The following is a 21040-nucleotide window of genomic DNA, read 5'->3' on the forward strand; positions in this document are numbered from 1 at the left end:
ATATATATATATATATATATATATAATTATGTATTCTACGCAAGCACTGACTATTTTATATAGTAATACAGGGATGAATGTGACGTTATATGAAATCTTGATGCAGAAATATACTGGTGAGGTCTCATCTCGTTAGGCAATATAGAGGCGCTTAATATAAGTAATTCAAATAGTTGAAAATTTATTTATTATTAACATTATACGTATGCCCGTCTCCATATATCTAAAATTTTTTGTACTTACTAGTTGAAATTTGCCATTCAAATTTGCAGAAAAGTCAAAGTAAGTGCGCGTATAAAAAGTAGACGTGAGAACATCTTAAGAGTTCTATGCCTTGCATGCATCTTTTTAAATTTCATATGAAACATGTTTAATACGAAACACGACGGGGGAAGAGCACGATCGTCGTGCTCCCTCTTGTTCTATTAAGCTAAGAAAAGCAAACTCGATCCAAGATTTATCAATTACTAATCGGTAAGGAACGAAGGATCTCGGTCGCCGGCCAGATGACTCCAAGAAATTAAATATGTGAAAATCGGTAGGCGAGAAAATTAATTTTCACGCTCGTTGCATACGCACTAAAGATATACAAATTTATTACCCCACGCTATCGACAATATAGATTTTAATACTATATAGTTAATTACTTTTTAGCTAGGAAGTGGCTGTTTTCATAAATAAAATATTGCGAAATATGGAATAATCCGAGATACGGAAGTAATACTCGTATAAGCTCCAAGGGAGCTTAAATTCCATGCTACTTTCAAAAACAATGTTTGCAACCTCTATTGGTTCTGTTCTATTGGCGATGTGCGTGTCATGATCGTTATGTTATGATTAAAAAAATTTGTACCTCGCGCTCCGAGTACACCATTGAGAGTGTACTCCTCCAATGTCGAGAACAACAAATTTTTTAGCAGACCCATTAATTAATTGAGCACTTGAATTTTGAGCAGAAGCGTTAGTTTCGGATGACTCTAAGTTAGACCAATGAATCGGAGATTTTCGTATGTAGTAAAATTGAATGTAATAATTGATAAAAGTAAAATATTGAAGTCTTTTTAAATTTTGAGTGTATAGTAGTAGGTTAAGTAATAAGTTTTGTGTAATGCAGCGAAAATGGTCTCATTGGCTGACGATAAAATTCATGAAAGCGTTTTAAATCTCGCCAAAAGTATAAACTATGGGTAGGTAATCTTAAGAAGAAAGCATTGTTTCGTAGGTAAATGTAAATTATCAATTAAAATGGTTTTTTGTGATAAAATACATATTTTGTGTACTTAGTGATACTAAGGGTACTTATGAAATCGTGGTCGCTACCGTTGATGTTTTAAAGGATATTATAACAAATACGAAATGGAGCAGAGCAAAGTAAGTGAAGTTTTGTTGTTATTAAATAGAATGTTGCGTTCGAATTATATCGGTAAATTTTATTTTCAGAAACTTAATGGACACTATTATTTTAAATGGAAAACATTTAATCGAGGCTGCCCCATTAGAAGCCTCGATTGGAAATATGGTTCGCAGGATACTTCAAATTATACGAGAAGAATATTCTTTGGAATTGAAGAATAAAACCGATGAAAATGATCCTCAAGAATCGTTACATAAAATTCTGACATCCGAAGGGGATCAGAATATGGATTTTATGAAAATTGTCCCCTCTCTTAAATCTGCTCTATTAGAGCATATAAATGAATTTGAAACAGAACTAGAAACATGGTAAATAAGATGTTGCTATAAATTAATATCAAATTTATTATTATTCTCTGAGTGTTGAAATTTTATTACTTAGAAATTATTTATTCATACTTAATTTATATAATTAAGAATCTTATTCAATTCATCATGCTATAAAAGTTATAATTTATTTTAACCCAGCATTTCAATATGCAAAATTTATATAGTACTGTTATTAAACAATGTGTGATTTTTACAGTGCCGAAAATATAACTCAACAAGCATCGGAACACATTCATTCTAATGAAATCATTATGACACTAGGTAGATCTAGATCGGTTGAACAATTTTTCAAGAAAGCAGCAGAAACAAGAACTTTTGAAGTCATTGTAGCGGAAGGTGCTCCATTTCTTGATGTAAGATTTAAGATCTCTCAAAGAATTCTCAATTTCCATAATATAAATGTGTGCGTTTGTTAAAAAAATCTATATATACAGATAATATATTAAATCCTCTAATTTGGTAATTGATCAAAACCATATATGCACCCAAAAAATTATATTACAAATTCATCTTATTATTCAATTTAATTTTTTTGCCAATAGAAAATATGTATTAATAGAAAATTATCCAATAATTTTTCATTGGCAAATAACCTCTCTCTTGTTCAAATGAAGTCGCACATAATTTATACAAGCATATATAAATTCTTAAGTCTTAAATTCTTAAATGTATGATTATGTAAAATATTAACAAAACGAGTAACAATATTAACTATTTCATCAATTATTTTATTGTATAAACAAAAGGCATTGTGAAACTTTTCAGGGTCATGAAATGGCTGCAAATCTATCAAAGGCTTGCATAAAAACAACATTGATCTCGGATGTAGCTATTTTTGCAATGATGTCACGTGTCAACAAAGTCATCATAGGTACACACACAGTTATGGCCAATGGTGGCCTTAGAGCACTGACAGGTTCACATACAGTAGCGCAAGCTGCAAAACACTACTCTGTTCCAGTAATGGTGCTTTTACCCTTATATAAGTTGTCTCCGCTCTATCTCTGCTTATATGAACAACATGCTTTCAACAAGCATGTCTCCCCCCTTCAGGGTGTGATTAGTACCAATAACACTGCTGTAATGGAGAATAGCCAGTCGTATAATCCAGTTTTTGATTATGTACCTCCAGATCTTGTTACCCTCTTTATCTCTAATACGTAAGTTGTGTTCCCATTGCTTTTAAAATTTCAATTATTCGAAATTATTTGTACCTTAAATAGATTCTGATTTTATAGTTGATTGATTTGTACTTGATTGTGAAAGGAAACTCCTATTGTCTAAATAGTTTTCGAATAGTTGTCATTTTCAATTATTCATTCGTCATAATCAATATAAATACTTTTTAATTGCTAATTTTGTGTTTTAATTATATTTTATATTCAATATTTTTTTCATTCAAATATGACTGGTTCATTAAATCTCCTGTCATTATGTCGCAATTAATTTTGTTATTTTATCATATTGACATAAAGAACTAAAATATTACAAAAACTAGTATTAAACACTGATAAAAATGTTATTTTTGAAGTATTTTAAATTATTATTGAATGCTAAAATAAACTATTTAACATTACATTTCAAATTCATATATACTGATATTTAAAATTTTAACAAATTTATATAACATTGTATTTATACGGTATAATTTTTTACTAAAATAATTATTTGTTTTTCAGAGGAGGAAATGCCCCATCGTATATCTATAGACTGTTGGGAGAACTTTATCATCGAGATGATTACGAATTATAAGTGTAAATTAAAGAGTTGTATAAAGATTATTAAAAATACTTAATCTTTAAAGATAAAATTTATTATTATATTACAACATTTTTTACAGACTTTTTTCCTTTATTTTCTTTTATTCTATTCAATAGATATTTAAATGTAATATATATATATATATATATATATATATATATATATTTACAACCATATAACAACATTTTTGTATATAATAAAAAAAAACAATTTGATTTTTCTAATCCTTAGTTACAATATACCATATATTCAGTTTCATTTACATATGATTATCATAAAAATTTACAAAAATAATTCTTTATTTAAATAATATATAGATTTATAGTTTAGTTATAAATTAGTTGAATAATAATAGTTATTATCTATTGAATTACATTAATGTATCTCAGTCATATATTTTGTTTTGTATCATACTAGTAACTGTAATTATTAAAAGCTCTATTTCTTTGTTTAAAAATTTGGATAATTATTATTTATAATTATTTATATCATATTGTTTATATCATAAAAAAAATCTAAATACGCCATTTAATTACAAAATTTAAATAATTAAATGAATTCAAAAACCAATATGATACTGCCGTTTTCAAATTGTATTTTTAATTAAAAAGCATTGTAATTCTAGACATAAGGATTCCAATTACTACCATCCTCTGGTTGTAGAGAATTGGTAACCAGTAGAATCACATCTATAACCCACCAAACACCAATACCACCAAGAGTCAAAAGTTTACCCACTGCTGTACCCGTCTGACCAAGGCAAAATCGGTCCATGCCGAGGAAGCCCAACAATATACTATATAGTAGTGTAGTTGTGAAGTAGTGTCCGCTGTACTTTATACAAGGAACACCCTCTCTGAGAAATGTTCTATTACCATAGCATTCGATATCTGGCAAAACAGTACAAAAGACTTTTGTTTTTTCAACATCTTCGTACCTCGAACCACCAAACTATAGTAAAAATTTCATTTTAGTAAAGCTATTATATATTAAAATAATTAATAATTACTAAAACTTATTAATTTTACCTTAACACAACCCATGTGCACCTCCTCCTTAGCAGTTTTATTACCCTTATGATCGATAGGATCATCACACTCTATAAATTCTTTTGGCCTATCAAAAATCAATATAAAAATTAATACCAACCTTTTTGTGTAAATACATAATCGTTTAATATTATTATTAGGTACTGATTTATGATTATTATAAATAAAGGAAATAATCCATATTAGAGGAAGAAAAAGAAGGGGCTTACAGAAACTTGCAGAGAACGAGTGGACCTTCCGGTTTGTGCTTGTACTCTGGCTGAGAATCCAAGATCTTGTTGACATTTGTCTGGGCAAGACGATCACACGAACCTAATAAGATTGGCGCAATCACGCAACTCATTATCAATAAAAACCTCATTTCAAAATCTCCTGCATCGTTTCATTAATACATTGCATACTTCAACAAGACGATTTCAGGTCTTTCACAATTATAACCTCTTGATATTTAAATAACTTATACTTTTGTCTCGTAACACATATATATATTTTTTTCTTTAATTAGCTACCAACAATTTATTGCGCTTAATATATACTGTTAATTCTTAGCAACATTTAAAAGGCATTTAGTTTACTTAATTATTGCTTTTTTTTCTTCAATCACAATGTAATAAACAAATAATATTATGAATTGCCGATAACTGGTCGATAAATGACGTCTGCTAGCGCAGCTGAAATATCTTGGAAACCGGAAACGCGTGAAGATTATTTATAGATTACAAAGTACATTATTCCATTCTTATTGAAACTTACGTTGGATGTGTTTCTAAGTAGTCGAAATTAAAATAATTAATTATTTTCTATTTAAGCGCCTATCTTATTAACAAAACTAAAAACTCAGTTTATCTCTAATCTACACATTATTCGCAATGCTACGTTTATTAAATGATCGAATGTAAATAACAGGTGTGTGTAACTGAGAATTAATATAGGATCACATATAATATTATTTACTCATAAGTAATTGAACTATTTTCTTATTTCGATCATATCTCTTTTATTAATAAGCAATTTTTAATTGACATGTTCATTCTCTTTAATCAACTATAGAACTCAACGATCAATTACAAGCTCAACGGATAATATTTCCATGCGCTTGGACTTTTTGAATAGATGGCCAATTTGAAAATTTCAACCTAATTTGAAACAATTATATTAATTATTTAATTTTAAAAAGTTGTACACACTAGCATAAAATCTATTTTATAGAGTCGTATTGTTATTCTCGGTGCCCTATTTTACAAATCAATTTCTTAATGGAAGAATTTTTTTTTTATTTTTATTTTATCGAAATATATTATAAATTTATATTATTGTCCGAATACTATGAAAAAAATTATTATTTTTTGTAATATTATTTTTTATTTATTAACATTATAATTGTACAAAAAATATTATGTACAAAAAATTATGTTAAAGCGTTAAATATTAATTTAAAATCTTCATTCGCATATGTTGTCGTTTGTTTTATGTTTAAAGTTGGAAAAATTTTTGCGGCGTAAACATAAGTTATTCATTTTGTGTATTGTTAGTAATAATAATATAAAATTTTTTCTACTGATGCATTGTTTTTACTATATTAAAATTTTACCTTCTTAGATCGTTCGGAAACTCATTTATAGTATGTTTTGTATAAATGTGCTTATAAAATTAATTTTTGCTTTATTCATAAATCATAAATATAAATATAAATGTATTTTATAAATAATGAGTGTTCGATATATCTAATACCAGCAAATAACATGATACCTTTTTAAAGCATTTACTATTTTTTCACCATGATTCCAAATACTTAAACATTGGATTCATTTTTTTATATTAATTTGAATGATTTTTGTATTATTAATATTCAATATCGATTCTATATCGATTTATCATTTTTACGCAAAGAAACCACATACTAAAATTAATTAATAATACAGACAAGTAAATGTAGATACTTTTATTTGAACACTCTATTTTCTATTCCCGAAGACAATTTATCCGATAAACCAACAATAATTAAAACAGGTTAAATGTTCAAATACATATATAGTCTTTATTAAAAGTTCTCATTTATTCAGTTGTATTAACATTTCCCTGACATTAATTAAACATTTCGAAAATAAGGAGCTCAGTTATAAATGGAAGGTTCTGTACGAGAGAATACTTGCCACATTTCCTTTGCAATTAATGCTGAGCAGGTTTATTACATGTTCGAACTTACAACAGCTTTTCCAACTATTTATATCTTACTGCTGATACCTGCTGTATGTCATTATCAATGTATCTCACAGATATAGGTGCATTCGACTTACCTTGTAGAGAGGTGAGAAAAGTAGAAATATCAGTTGCTACGTACAATTACCAAAGCCTTATAATATCCACAAATCTTCGCCAATTGCGATAGCGTAGCCTTGTGAAATATCATTCTAAGAAAAAAAAATTATTACAATACGATAGAAGTTATACAGTCCATATTCTCCGCGTTCAATACAAAATTGAGCTATAGTAAATTCATTTTTAAAACTTGAAAATACTAATTACACAGTTTTTGTAGTATTACCTACGTAAAACTTAGTTTATATAGAAGAAATACATCTTCGTGTAATTTAATAAATTATAAATAATGAATAGAATATTTATTAACAGTTTATTGTTTGTTATTTTAATTTGTAACATATGTTACTATTAAACTCCTTATTCACTTCAGCTCGTATTGTCGTATTCTATTAAGTGCATTACGATGAAAGAGTATAATAATATCCTTTAGATAAGATAAAATGATAACAAGGTATTTTTAAGAGAACGCCGTTAAAAAATTACAACTTCTTTAATTCAAGAAAAATTCCTTTTTCTAACAAGAGTTTTAAATTGCTGAACAAACAAAAGCAAGGAAAAGGTAATGTTCTATTAATGGCGTTATATTATATTATTTGGACAAATTATTATTACGTAATATTGTAATTAAATTAATACGTGTTAAAAAAATGAAAAAAAATTACAATAAAATGTGACTTTATTAAAACCGTTATATAATAAATTACATCGAAAATTACTAAAGCGTGTATAATAGTCACATTATAATATCTAATTTAATAATCAAAGTAAAATATTTAATATTAAAAATGATAAATATTAAAAATTAAACTTAGAATAAATTGGATTAGGCAAAATTTCATGTAAATCAGCACACTGAGAGGAACGAGATTTGAAGGACCAGAAATGTTAATATACGAGCTGTATAATTTTGTGTAAGAATTCTAAAACCGGTTTCTGTCCGCATTAGCATTAAATTAAAAAATAAAAAACAAAAAGTAAAGGACTTTAAAACCACATTACTGAAATACTTTAGCAATGTTTATTATCTAGCATGAACAAGAAAGAGCGGGTAAGCAAACACTTAAGGACATTTTTTAATTAACAATCGTTGTTTTTTCCCTGCTCTCGTAAACACGAAAATTTTTCTTTCATTTCTAAATTTTTTAATTGGAATAAATGAGTAAAGTAAAATTGCCTAATGGTTAACTTATTCGTGTTATCAAAAATGTAAAGTTTCATTAACACGGATGATGATTTTTTTTCATCTTCGTCCTTTCATTTTCCTATTCTTTTTTGCTCCCGTTTTTAAGACGTATAAAAAGTATATCAATGTAAATTTATTAAATTATAATTAAGCATCTCTACCACATATTTTTTTATAAACTGTAGCTAATTTAATGTAAAAATTTATTCCAAAATTGATTCCAAGATTGCAAGTAATTTTATCCATTCTTTCTCATTACTCGTCACTTTAATAGAACGCAATAAAGTAGGTAATAATTTAAGTGCACTTTGGACTAAAAGTGATCATTCAATCACGAAATCTGGAGAATTCGGTGCGACTTTCAATCAACAGCAAATCAACGAAAAATTTACTTATTTAAAGTCGTGACTTGAATCGCGATTACATCACCACTACCTCGACTTCCTTTTAAACGCGCAGCACACATTACTGCTTTATATAAAAGCTAATCAATAAACAACGAAACGAATGAAAGCGTTGTTTTTGTTAAACTAATTAGCAATCCACAGCAATACCAACGCCGATTTTCGTATTTCCACTCAACCATAATACAACGCATTTGCAAACAACAAATGTACTTTCTGTCAAAAAGCTAGAAAACTTACGACACGTCTCGTAAAAATCGCGAGCAGAATCGGATTTGTAAACACTGGGCCCACTTACGGTTAAGCGCCCGATTCGTCGGTCGGACTTTCGAATTTGCCGCTGTAAGTGGAGTGGAGGGGGATGAGGACGCGCGCCTCCTAAGGACGCCAATCGGACGCTAACGGCGCGCGCCGCTCGTCCCCATAGCCGAGGGAGGAAGGCAAGAGAGCACCGCCGAGAGCGACGAGTGACGACAGTCGCGCCAGCAGTCCGCGCTAGCGTGCCTCGGCTCACTAAGATATCCGTCCCCGTCACCGCATCGTCTAGGTTAAGAGCTCCGAAGAGGCATCCGGGACGTCCCCCGATGTACGGCAGCATGAGGGAGCGGGTGGAGCACAGCCCGAACATCCGGGCCCTTGGCCTCGACGCCCTCCACGCGCTCTGCAGGGACGTCTACCCGGAGCAGGGCAATCCCCTCACCGTCACGGCCATCCTCAAGTATTGGTGCGTATTCCGTGCCCTGGATTCGTCGTCCCCGTAACTGTCTCGGGCCCCAGGACTTGCTTAAACCTCCCCTCTCCCTCTACCTTCCCACATCTTTGTTCGGCAGACTTGGCAAGTTAGGCTAGGCTCTTTGCGTACTATAATAGCGACAATGACGATGACGACGACGACTTTACAATACTCGGGGTGGAGGCTCAGCGCCTACGACGCAACTCGGGCACCACGTGTCGTAGTCCACGATATGCCATTACCAGTGGCAAAAGAGCGGCGCCGCGAACGTTTACGTCGTGTCACGGAACCCCAGCGGCATGGGCATTGAGAAATCGACCCGGGATAAACCGTCGCGGCTGAGATAAAAACAGTAAGAGAGAGAGAGAGAGAGTGCACGATGACGGCAAGGCCAGGAGGCGTCTCCGCGACCAAATCTTCTCCAGGCCCCCGAGAGTCCCGTGTTATCTTTGAGTGACAGTTTAAAGCGACATTCGCTTGGTATAACTTGGTTTCTCGTTGTGTGTGCAAGACAGAATAAACCTCGGGCCCGAGCGAGTGAACGTAACCCCGGAGAAGGTGGCTCGAGGTATCCACAATTCGCAGCGTTTTCTGAGTCCGCGGAGACGCGAGTCCTTGAAATCCTGGAGATTGGTCGCGTCCCTTTAAGCGTAAGGAGCCTCGAGAGCGGAAGTCCCGAGTATCTGATTGAAGCACCCATTGCTGTCAAACGACGTACTAACGTAGCCGACTTTTGTCTGTCCTCAGGTTGGGTGGTCCCGATCCCCTGGACTACATCAGCATGTACGAGAATCCGGGTTGCCCAGAGCTCGGTGTTCCCCCACATTGGCACTACATCAGGTACGTCAGGTTGATATGTCATGGAGTCACCGGGCAAAACAACTTTCCTCGCAGTGAAAGTAGTCGACCTAGTGCGCGAACTTACCTCGAATTTAATAATCCCGAGAGCCATTCGGCGGACTCGGGTCGCGCGAGGGGCCGAGGAGGATATCGTTGGTAAATAGTCGTCCCGAGTGAGTTTAATGGGGAGCGCTTAAATGTGCACGGTCGTAGCCACTCGACTGCAGACTCATCTTGATTGCAACATTTGCAGCTTCGTTCCAAAGGCTTATCCCACGTAATTAATAAGCGAAACTTTTAATCGTCTTGTCGTGTTATGTCGTGTAGTGTAAGGAGGTAAGCGATTACGATGATAGTTCCTTGCACACAGCCATCGAATGTACTTGGAGCGGATTTCTAATGCCGGGATGGATGGAGCGAAGAAGGCGGCAACTTTCCGAAGATCGAATTCGCGAAGGGAGGCGAAGCGATTCTTATTATCTCGTGCTGCCTTTTTAGCGGATAGATTTACGAAAGTTACGGTGCACTAAGGCCCTTTGTTCGACATGATGTTGTCGGGGGGGACTTTAAAAGAAGATGCCGAGCGCGATCAAGCGTCAAAAGATTTTTTGATACGACCTATGTTCCTTGGGCTTTTAAGCTATGGCGAATTTTCGAGGAGTTTGCAGTTAACGCACCATAACTTACGAACTTACGATAATGCATTGTCAATTGAAGTTTGCCAGGCCGTTGGCAAAAAAAAGAAAGAAAAAAAGAAAAAGCATCGTTGACATATACGCGCGTGCGTGCGTGTCTTTAATGTTAATAGAATTTACGATACTTTAATACAAAGCGACAGCTCTGCTTAAGCTCTGAACGGTAGGATTATTTCTAGGTTCGTGCGGCGGCTATACTAGCTACATTACTTGCATATCCAAACAATTGATTTGTTTAAAAGCAGATAATAATTGAACTATCGATAAATAATATTGAGATTAATAACAAATAGAGACATTTGCAGAATATTGTGTATTCCTCTGATACATAAAATCGCTATTGACACACCGGTGGAGGCATATTATATTTTGTTTTCAATATTACTATTCACGAAGTAATTCAATGAAATTAAATGGCATAAGTGAATAAAAAAAGCAACAATTTAATGATAACAACTATAGCGTATTTGAAATGCAATGTTGAAACTTACCGATCTTTCAATAATGTAGATAATAGTGTCCGGAAATTTTGAAATTTCATATTGCAATCATACAGTAAATTAAAGTTTCCACTTAATAAAAAATACTTAATAATGGAAAAAATTAAATCTAACAATGTTATCCATTATATTTTAAAGATATAAATGTCAAATCGCACATAATATTTGAAATAAATTAATAATAAATATAATTATATTATTAAGAATGTGAATTATATTACTTTTATGACGTTGAAGAAATATTATGAAGATTATTATAAATTTTTTTTTCTTTTAAAGTTGCTAAAGTCCCAAGGTACAAGAATATACGAAGTTAGGGTTATTATTATTTTGTCCATCATTCTCACTAATCGTTAATGATGTTCGTGGTGTTGTTAAGGGATGAACAATGCTCGATAAAATTATTTAAAATAATTACTAATTTCACCGGCTAAGAATTGAAAATGTACGTAGGAAAGTTTAGCAGAAAAACCGAGTCGGTCTCATCGCCTCGAATTACGATGCGAAAATAATACCAACCAAAAGTACATTTCACGTCGAATCAGCAAAAAGGCTTTTCGCCAAATAAAAGCAGGATTAGCGCACGTAAAAACCAACAGACAGTATAAAAACATTGTATAGTAATAATATTGACCGTTTTGAAATATCACAGAATTAGCCGTTACTGCGCGAAACCCCATCCTTCGTTCTTAAGTGTAATTTCCCAGGGACGATTTTAGATTTCCGAGAATAGTAAGCGATTACTCACGTATAATATGCTTTTAATGGATGAACGAGGGACACTCTTAGCGTCGTTATCCCCTTGTTCTCCACGCAAAGTAGACTACACCTCGTATTAATTATTGGCACTTGTTAGATTGTTTGAGCTTTAAAAGCATTAAAAGAATACAATAAATAATAAGGCGCCCAGATGGCGGTTGAGATAGAACAAAAGCGTTTCTCCTCCTCCTTTTGAATCAGAGATGTTATTAACTATCGCACCTCGCTCTCCGCATCTCTCGTTTCTACTTCTTCATTTATGCACAGCTTTATATTACCACGGAAGAATAATAAAGGCAAATTGATACGTGATTATACGCGTCCAGGGCACCATTTTCACAATATAATATAGACGCAATTTACCATCTTGCGTTCGTGTCTGCAGCGTTTCTCCTTCTTCCTTTGTTTTTAATTCACAACGCTCGCACGCATTCGAGATATTGCAGATTTCATTTCACCAAAGTATCCTACCTTATGGCCAATAGTTCGAAACTCTTGCGAATGAATAATTCAGCAATGGCAATGACATTGCGTTTATTGCTCATAAAATACAAATGTCGAGAGCCGCCGTTGTACACAACAATATGGTATCATATAAAAGAAAATTTCGTAAAATACCTTTTGTACTTTATTTAATCAGCATCGTAATTATAAAAGCAACGGTTCGTTGTCAACTCTAAAGTCAAATCAGCTGAAAAGAAAATTTGATCTGGCTTATTACAATTAATCTAATTTGGATGAATTTTTTTGTTCTTTTTTATTGAATGTTATTTATTTATTATATGTAATTGTATAATCCCGATAATGGGCAATAACGTTGTACGAAATGAACGGGAAATGCCAAAATTATCAGAAGTTTTAATACGACTTAACGCGAATTGCGGATTTATTGTGATTTGAGATTATGCAAACCGCAAGGGTATTCTCTCTTTATTCTCGGCTTTCGTTCAATTTTTTTATTTCTCTTAATTTAAGAACAACGGGATATTTCTTATTCCTAGCACCCTTTTGTAATTAAATCTTAAACGGTTAGATATAATTGATCTGTAGTGCAAACATTTTTTTAAAGTGAATAATTTTACACAGAATATAGAGAAAGAAGACCTTTTCACGAACGTGTCCCTCTAGACGCTCAGAACAGGGAATTTTTTCGATTGTACGTCGCACGCAAAGGAATCCGTCTTACTCCATTTGTGAAACTTCGTAGAAGGAAAATGAAAGATTTACGCTACGAAGGAGGGAAAAAAAAGTTTTGAAGAATAAAGAGCGTTTGTGTATGCGAAGGGTAGCGGAGGAGAGTCGCGGGAAATTGCGTTACAAGCCACCATATATATATATATATATATATATATATATATATATATATATATATATATACGCACTGTGAAAACCTCGAGTAACTTATGGTTCTCCTCACGTGTTTGGTTTTCCATCCTACGTCCCTACTCACCCGGAATTTCCATCGAGTGCTTCTTAAGCATTTGCCGCATTAATTTTTTTCTTTATTTATGCGTTGAGTTACATGCAATGACTTGGGTTACATGGAGATTGGGCTTGTAATTCGTCACGATGAACATGTTAAATATCCTTAAGTGAGACAGTTGCATTAAATAAATCCTTACTCGGAATCATGTATGGAGAAACTTTCTTTTCATAATAGATACCGTAAAAACTATGCTCTTTCAAATTTGCTTTACAGCTATGTTTAATTATCGTAACTATTTTATCTAATATATTAATAAATGGTTTGAGAATATAGCAAAATTATAAAGATTAATTATTCCAGTCAACATTAAGACCAAAGACATAAATATACTTATTAACAAATTCATTATTATAAAATTTGCGCGAGATAGTTGTCTTCGTCCAATGAATTTTCGAGAATAAGTCAAAACTTACCACGGATAGACATTCCCTAAATGTTCTAATATTATTTCCACTTGCTAACTCCATTTGATATTTAGTATTAATGAGTAGATTATAAAATATGAACGCTACAACGTATAGAATCTGAATACTTAAAAAGCGTAATGATAACAAAATTGAAAAAATTTCCTTTCAAACTTTCGTAAAATAGCCCACTTTCGCCCACCGTCCAAATGCACTTTACTCTCCAAAACATCTTTTCTCTGCATCAAACATATAAAAGGAAACTGTCAGAAAATACGAGAACCAATCGCCTTCCCACTCATCTGCGCACCATAAAAATTTTATGAACCACTGCCTCGGTAACAATGCGGCTTTGCACACTCTGAAGATTGGATTGGCTGGAAGTTTTCCTCACTGGCCTATAGCATCAAAGTGTTGCGCGTCACTTTTCGACTTTGTGTCATACTCTGTACTTCAAAAAAAAAAGAAACGGAAATATGCAATTATTCACTACCGATAGTTTTCGTATAATGTCGCTTTCAACCAAAGTGCCTAAGCCAATAATACATTTGCAAAAAATTTAATAAACTTGAGAAAATTGACGATCCATTACGAAATATCAATGATTTATTTTTAATTTTACTACATTTATTAAGAAATGCATATTTAATTCTAATGATACATACAAAATTGGTTGTCTTATTAGTAAGTTGGTACGTTTGCCCACTAAATAATAATCGAATAATATCATAAACAAAGATTCGACATACTCTCACGAACACTATAACAAGTAATTTTTATTAATTTATTAACTATTAATAAAATGTTTTATATGAGTTTTTTTATATTTTAATGGCTTATAAGTAAAAAGGCACTTTTTAATTAGAAATATATGCCAATTGTTATTCGATAAAAGAACTCGCCTTGCTTTCTTTTGTTTTGCTTCTCTGTAGATTATTTAAGTGGGATCTTCGTAATTGATCGAACTGTTATATTCACTATATATAGTTTTAATAACATAAAGATGTTAAACACCGAGCATTAGCGCGTTTATAGTGAAGGTTTGAGTAGTCTAGTTTGTTGTGAAAACAAATTGCTGGATACTTTCATCGTACTATTTCTTATACTATAAAAAGTATTATAGAATGACTTTGTTACAGAAAAGAAGTTGTAATGCAAAGAACAGCTCATTGATAATCGATCCTTTGTATTCTTTTACAATTTAGTTGCCTATATTTTACTTTTCGTTTTATCTACCGAAGATTGATTTTTCATTGTTTAAAATAAATTTTCAATAAATATCTGCGTTTAACGGAAAATCTCGATCGATTGAAATAATAATTGTTTGCTTACCCATTGATTAAATATACGCTATTAAAACGAAAAGAAAAATGCTCACACACTTTCAAAATATGAGCACTGAAATGTGAAATAAAGAAAAGGCTCAAAATATATCAATGTATATAAATTGCACATAGTTATGGTATATGGCGTTTTGTCATTCTCTTTTCACGATTTATCAATAGTTTTATCGTCATGCGATATCGTAACGGCGCACCTTTTCTGCTCTCACTCGCTTCATTCATCCAACATACTATTAAATTCGGTCTGGTGTCGCTTTCCCGTGTCCTCTCCCCCTTCCTCCCGCCCTTCTGTTTTCATCGCAAACTTGTAGCAGCTGTCTCGCAAAGTCTAATTATAACTGCGGCGTGTGCAAGCATAGCCGAATAAAAAGCGCATCTTTTTAAAGGGCAAAGACCGGAAATAGAGATTTCTTCTTCGCCTTGTACTTCCCCTTTTTTCCGAGCTACGGCCCCTAGCGAACGAAAATACACGTGCTCTTGTCTTCTTTTTCCCAAAGACGCCTTATATCCACGAGACAGCCTTTGTGTACTCGCGAGACACCGAAGCAAAGGAGCAGCTGTGATTTTGCTATATAGAGAAGCGCGCAATTACACTATCGAGAAATGCAATGGATAGCAAACGTGGTTCCCGGGGTACTCAATTTAACGGGAAATTCATTTCGCCGAATTTTAGTTTGTGTATTAGCTCGGCCAGTGCTCGTTGTCCAAGGATCGGCCTCGAACAAGTGGCCCCTTGTGAATCACCAAGCGACTCCCCTCTCCGAGTTTAGCTCTCTAAATAAAATATGGTCGCTTAATTTTAGCTCAAGTATTAAGCACTACAATGAATATATTGTCACTTCAAACTTTGGAATGCCTGTTGAAGCCTTGAGACGCCTTTTTAGTCGAGCATCGCACTGGAGTATCGTTACTAGCCAACGTATAATAAAAAGTCCTTTTTGACAAACATTAGTAGAGCGTGAATTATTCGGGCTCAAACGATTTTACTAAATCAATGTTGCGGGGATGTTTAATTGACGCTTATCTTGTTTAATAAATACCTTTGTGGATGTGCACATTTACCTTTACTTTGACGAAAGCAAGTAAGTGCAAGTTTGGTATTCTTTGTTAAATCGACGGATTTCCTGTGACATTGAATCTGAAACAACATCTAAACGGCGCAATTGGAGAATACAGCTATTAATTCACGAAAATTGCAAACGTAGAGTAATATCGACGCGTAATTCTATTTCTCATTCGCCTCGAAATGCAAATGCTCGGCTGGCTGACGCTAAGAAGCGGTAGAAGAAGGTCGTCCCTTTGTCTATGAAATATCCGAAAATCATGCCTACTTCCTAGAAAGCAATTTGAGCGCCGCGTAAAAGGATCGTGCTGCCGAGAGCCCCCTAACTCCTACCCGCACCCCTTTAACGTCACTCATCTAATAACTGCCAACAGTCTTGGACTCTCGGACCTTCACGGGGATGGCCGTCTACACCCGCGAAGCGGTCCTGGGCGTCCCAGTGGCTTCGGCTTCGAGCTTACCTTCCGCCTGGTGCGCGAACGTGGCGAAACGAGCCCGCCAACCTGGCCGGCGAATGTCATGCAGCAGCTCGCCAAGTACGTCTTCAACTCCGGAAACATGCTCATGCCCGGGGACCACGTGTCCTGGCACGCACCCCTCGACGGCGGACCCGGTCCCGGGCGCATCACGCAGATACTCATGGGCCGGGATCCACAGTTGCCGGCCTCCGCGGCCACACCACACGGTGAGGTCAGTACTTTGGAACCGGCAAGATATTACCAAGACAATTTTGCAAGCTAAACTTATTATTACAATTAACAAAAAATAAATAAATAAATAAAAATGGGAACATTAAGAACAATTAGTAATAATAGTAGTGGTGCTAGTAGTAGTAGTTGTTGTTGAATTATATTTGTTACCTTCTTTTTGTACCGCTTATAATTAATTATAGCCTGATTTTTTTTAAAGCCATTCTCAATTCGCTAAATTTAACGTTTTAATAATGAGATGTAAGACTCGCTGCATAAACAGGGCCATTAAATATTTATAGATTGTATAGATTGATTTGTTATATGAGAAGCCATACTGACACTTTCTATCGAATTTCCAAAGTTCCAAATGGAATTTTTTTGTTTTTACATAGTGCGGTTTTTTGTTTTTGTGAGAAGAGGATGTCTACGATGCCGGTTTTAATCCAGAGTTATTTTAAGGGTATCGTCTTACGTTAAGGGAATCATTTTCCAAGCTTAGAAGGAGCTCATACGTTTGGTTATTTATTTTCACTACGGCATCGGAAATCTATCGTTTGATCACTTAGACGCGAAAGTGATCGCGGGTCATACAACTTTACTCAATTTAAACGTTGCCTTTGTTACAACGTTAAAATAATACGCCAAAGATAAGAATGACGTATTAAAGAAGCGTACAAAAGAACTCGAAGCTCGGATATATTTTTCGTAAAGTTCGTTGAGAATCCGTGGCTAATTATATATACGTGAGGTGTTGCGTAAAAAAGAACATCAGTAATTAAACATAAATTTGTCAATTGTTGGGAACACTATCGTTGACGTGCTTCGTCGATCGATTGCCGCGTTCAGAGCCTGAATTCTCGAGAAGACCGCAACCCCGAGTCTCGCGAGTAGCTTAAAACAAGAAAACTGCGTGCTCTGGCTAATCCTAATAGATGCTGTCGTCGGTAGGTATCGTTTGTGCAAATTGTGGGCGTGACGTCCGAGGAGCTGCAGGCTGCTCAACACTGGAACGGACTCGGTGTCATCAACCTCTTAAAGACCACGAGGGGCTGTGGCTCATGGCTTGTCACGGACATGAGACGCATTAATTCCGTCATGGAGGAGGATCCTTCGATAGCCGAGAAAATTCAGGGCGGCATCGAGAGAGAGGGATCTAATCTCAGTGGCGTGTCGGCCAAGTGTTGGTGAGCTATATAATTAAATGTGTAGGGTAAGGCGTTGCTAGATTTGATGCCGATGAAGCATCGGTTTCGATTTTTGTTCAAAATGGGTGACGTTTTTATCAACGTTGGAGTCGGAAGAATTTAATTTGACTGGATTGAATGAGCATGGGGGATCACAATGATAATTTAAGAACGATAAATGCCCGGTCGTTGAATATTAATATTCTCGCGGAAAAAAACGAATATTCGTGCAGCGTTCACATTCCTCGATGTATTTTTATAAAGAACTCGAATCCGGAACAATCAATACGAGCTATTTCGCTCATAAATTTCGTGCACTTTCTGATTAAATATTTTTTGTAGTTTGTAATTTTTGTATTTAAATTTTTAATGTAATTTAATGTAATGTAGGTGGGTCCAAATGTGCGGCGAAAAAAGTACAGAAAAATATCGCGAGAGAAGAGACGATTCGGACGAAGAAGAGCTGGATATAAAACCAACCATCAAGTCGGAAAGATTATCGCCTTGCGACCAAGATGCAAATATTCCTGAAGACAATGGAATCAAACCACTTCTTGGGCTTCATCTCACTTTTAATTTAGAAGCAGGAAGTTTATTGCCTTTAGCGATAAAGTTAGTACATATATAAATCATCTATCTTACTAGTTGTGCATTAAACTTCACTCGAAGCATTATAATTAATGTGCTACTGGCCAAAGTGCTAAATTGTATAATAATTCAAATGCAACGTTTTCCAATGAATGCCATACAAAGATAAAAGCATCGAAAACTTATTTTGCAAAGATGTTATACATGCACACGATGAGCAGTTTGTATGGATGAAGTATCATGGCCAATTGCTTAGATAGCAATGGTCGATTCAAAACATTAATGTGGAAGTTGCATTAAAAAATTGTAATTCGTAGAAAGCATTATTAAAGTTTTGAATACCGTTTTTACAGCCAAGAATTATGTTCAATTTTAGAAAATTTTAAAATATCTTAACACGGAAATTTGTTATGCTGCATCATTATATTTAGATGTTTATACATAATATTATTAAATGTTTAACAAATGGAATAATTGACGTTCAAAAAAATCAACATTTCATTATCGCCTTTCTTCGTTATATAATCAAGTAAATTAAAATTGGCGTATGAAAGTTTAAAAAAATAGTACAAAAATACTATGAACGATATAATGTCGGATATTGGTTTTCGCTTGTTTCAGAATAATAATAATAATAATAATAATAATAATAATAAAATCAATTAATTAATTAATAGCAAAAGGAAGAAAAAAAATTAATCAAATAAAGCTGCTCGTCTCTTATCTACTTAAGGCTATAATTTTATATTAAAGTTTTTATTGCAATGACAAAGTGTGAAACTATAACGTGTAATTTCATTACATTTTTTATTTTTCAGAGGCAGAGTAATGCATGGAAGACATTTCACATTTAAGTCGATACTATCACATACAGCAGTAACAATAGTGGCCCCGTCAGTTACTGGTACACTAGTGTCGAGAGAAAGGCCTTATGTCGTACAAGGACCCTGGTTACAAGTCCTGCTTCCTGAGGATCTTGCAGAAACAATGGCTCAGGAGTTTCAAATTTTGAGCACCCCAGAACATGTAATTCTTATAATACTATGAAAATCGCTACTTGAATATTAATTTCATTAAAAATCTTTGAGATATTTAAAGATATTAAAGATATTTGAGTGAATTTGATGCTCTTTAGACGATGAGCCTTAAATAATTTGTATACTTAAATGTTTCAGCTCCAACTGCCGCGAACATTTTCTTGGCCTGAACACAAGCTTGCCATCACGATTGCCAATGATTAATTGAAATACGGAAATTGAGACGGTGTATAGTATAAAAAATTAATGGATATAAGCGAGCACACCGATAGTCTTTACAATCTTCGTTTACATTGTGGGTAAAGAATTTATTGAAATGATTTGTGTGACGGTGAAATTTTCTACGCCTTTCACAATAAATAGTGTAAAATCATTGCAAAAAAATCTTTTTATTCCGCCGCATTTAAATAATATGTATGTATTTATATAGAATTAAATTTCAAGCCAAACTCTAAATTAAATTTAAGCAATTTTTCAGAGTAAAGGAATATACTCAACGAGTTATTCCAACGAGTTAAAATCCAACAAATGCATTGAGAGAAGAATATTTTTTTAATTATAATTTATATATCAATATAGGAAAAAATTGATGGATTTGCAAAAAGACCACGTAAATAATCATAAAACTTCTTATTAATGTAAAATAAAAGTATTATTCGGTGGCCTTATTGCGATTGAATTCGGCCTTTTATAATTTAATTTATTATTGTATTTTATTGAATATATTTTTATGTAAACGACAATAGTAAAAAAGACTAATTTATATGGATATCGAATACTTTATAAACAACTATACTTATGCTTTATTTTTATTGTGTTTATTATTAATGTATTTTATAAGTTATTTTATACCAAAATTATAGAAAAACATTTGTAATTAATATAGTCTTTATAATGATAGAAGTATTTAATATTGTATATAGGACAATTATGTCTTGTATTAGTTGAAAGTTTTTTTTTTTGAATTTTAAGTTAAGCAATAAAACATTGTATATAAATATAGAAACTTCGTATACTTCATCATTATTTTTTCAACCTCATTTATAATTCTCAAAACTCATAAAACAATGTAAAATTATATGTTGAATAATAGAACAATAGAGTATTGCAAAATCAAAATAATTTAAAAACTCATTTTTCGCATTAAAATCTATTCAATAATTTATACATATTTATCATCATAAATACAAAACGCACAGATTCGTAGATTATAATTGAAGCCAAATATATCATTAGGCCCGATTACTGTTTACA

The 21040-nt window shown here is 33.3% G+C and overlaps 3 protein-coding genes across 3 annotated transcripts; 2 read left to right on the forward strand and 1 right to left on the reverse strand.

Moving 5' to 3' along the window:
• Positions 1–869: 869 nt before the first annotated feature.
• eIF2Bbeta (eukaryotic translation initiation factor 2B subunit beta) lies at positions 870–4207 on the forward strand. Its single transcript, XM_011499309.1, has 7 exons — positions 870–1187; positions 1285–1371; positions 1441–1722; positions 1940–2096; positions 2509–2903; positions 3423–3497; positions 4130–4207. The coding sequence occupies exons 1-6, from the start codon at positions 1120–1122 to the stop codon at positions 3493–3495; spliced, it is 1062 nt and encodes a 353-aa protein (XP_011497611.1). The 5' UTR covers positions 870–1119; the 3' UTR covers positions 3496–3497; positions 4130–4207.
• amrt (TM2 domain-containing protein 2 amaretto) lies at positions 4030–4934 on the reverse strand. Its single transcript, XM_011499297.1, has 3 exons — positions 4763–4934; positions 4533–4620; positions 4030–4455 (listed from the first exon to the last, which is right to left on the reverse strand). Exons 1-3 carry the CDS (start codon positions 4912–4914, stop codon positions 4126–4128), a joined length of 570 nt encoding a protein of 189 aa, XP_011497599.1. The 5' UTR covers positions 4915–4934; the 3' UTR covers positions 4030–4125.
• A 3950-nt stretch (positions 4935–8884) lies between these two features.
• Positions 8885–19998, forward strand: Su(fu) (suppressor of fused). The gene is made up of 7 exons (XM_011499320.1): positions 8885–9186; positions 9943–10035; positions 16660–16975; positions 17926–18161; positions 18552–18773; positions 19568–19775; positions 19925–19998. Exons 1-7 carry the CDS (start codon positions 9047–9049, stop codon positions 19988–19990), a joined length of 1281 nt encoding a protein of 426 aa, XP_011497622.1. The 5' UTR covers positions 8885–9046; the 3' UTR covers positions 19991–19998.
• Positions 19999–21040: the final 1042 nt, after the last annotated feature.

Source organism: Ceratosolen solmsi, unplaced genomic scaffold (genome assembly GCF_000503995.2).
Source record: "Ceratosolen solmsi marchali unplaced genomic scaffold, CerSol_1.0 scaffold10, whole genome shotgun sequence".
NCBI classification, from domain to species: domain Eukaryota; kingdom Metazoa; phylum Arthropoda; class Insecta; order Hymenoptera; family Agaonidae; genus Ceratosolen; species Ceratosolen solmsi.

Excerpts from the sequence above, each read along its gene's own strand:
- eIF2Bbeta (XM_011499309.1), top strand. The coding sequence starts at position 1,120 with ATGGTCTCATTGGCTGACGATAAAATTCATGAAAGCGTTTTAAATCTC. Across the intron at positions 1,188-1,284 it reads GCCAAAAGTATAAACTATGG|TGATACTAAGGGTACTTATG; the intron begins GTAGGTAATCTT and ends TTGTGTACTTAG. Across the intron at positions 1,372-1,440 it reads ACGAAATGGAGCAGAGCAAA|AAACTTAATGGACACTATTA; the intron begins GTAAGTGAAGTT and ends TTTTATTTTCAG.
- amrt (XM_011499297.1), bottom strand. The coding sequence starts at position 4,914 with ATGAGGTTTTTATTGATAATGAGTTGCGTGATTGCGCCAATCTTATTA. Across the intron at positions 4,621-4,762 it reads CTCGTTCTCTGCAAGTTTCT|GCCAAAAGAATTTATAGAGT; the intron begins GTAAGCCCCTTC and ends GATTTTTGATAG. Across the intron at positions 4,456-4,532 it reads TGCACATGGGTTGTGTTAAG|TTTGGTGGTTCGAGGTACGA; the intron begins GTAAAATTAATA and ends TTTTTACTATAG.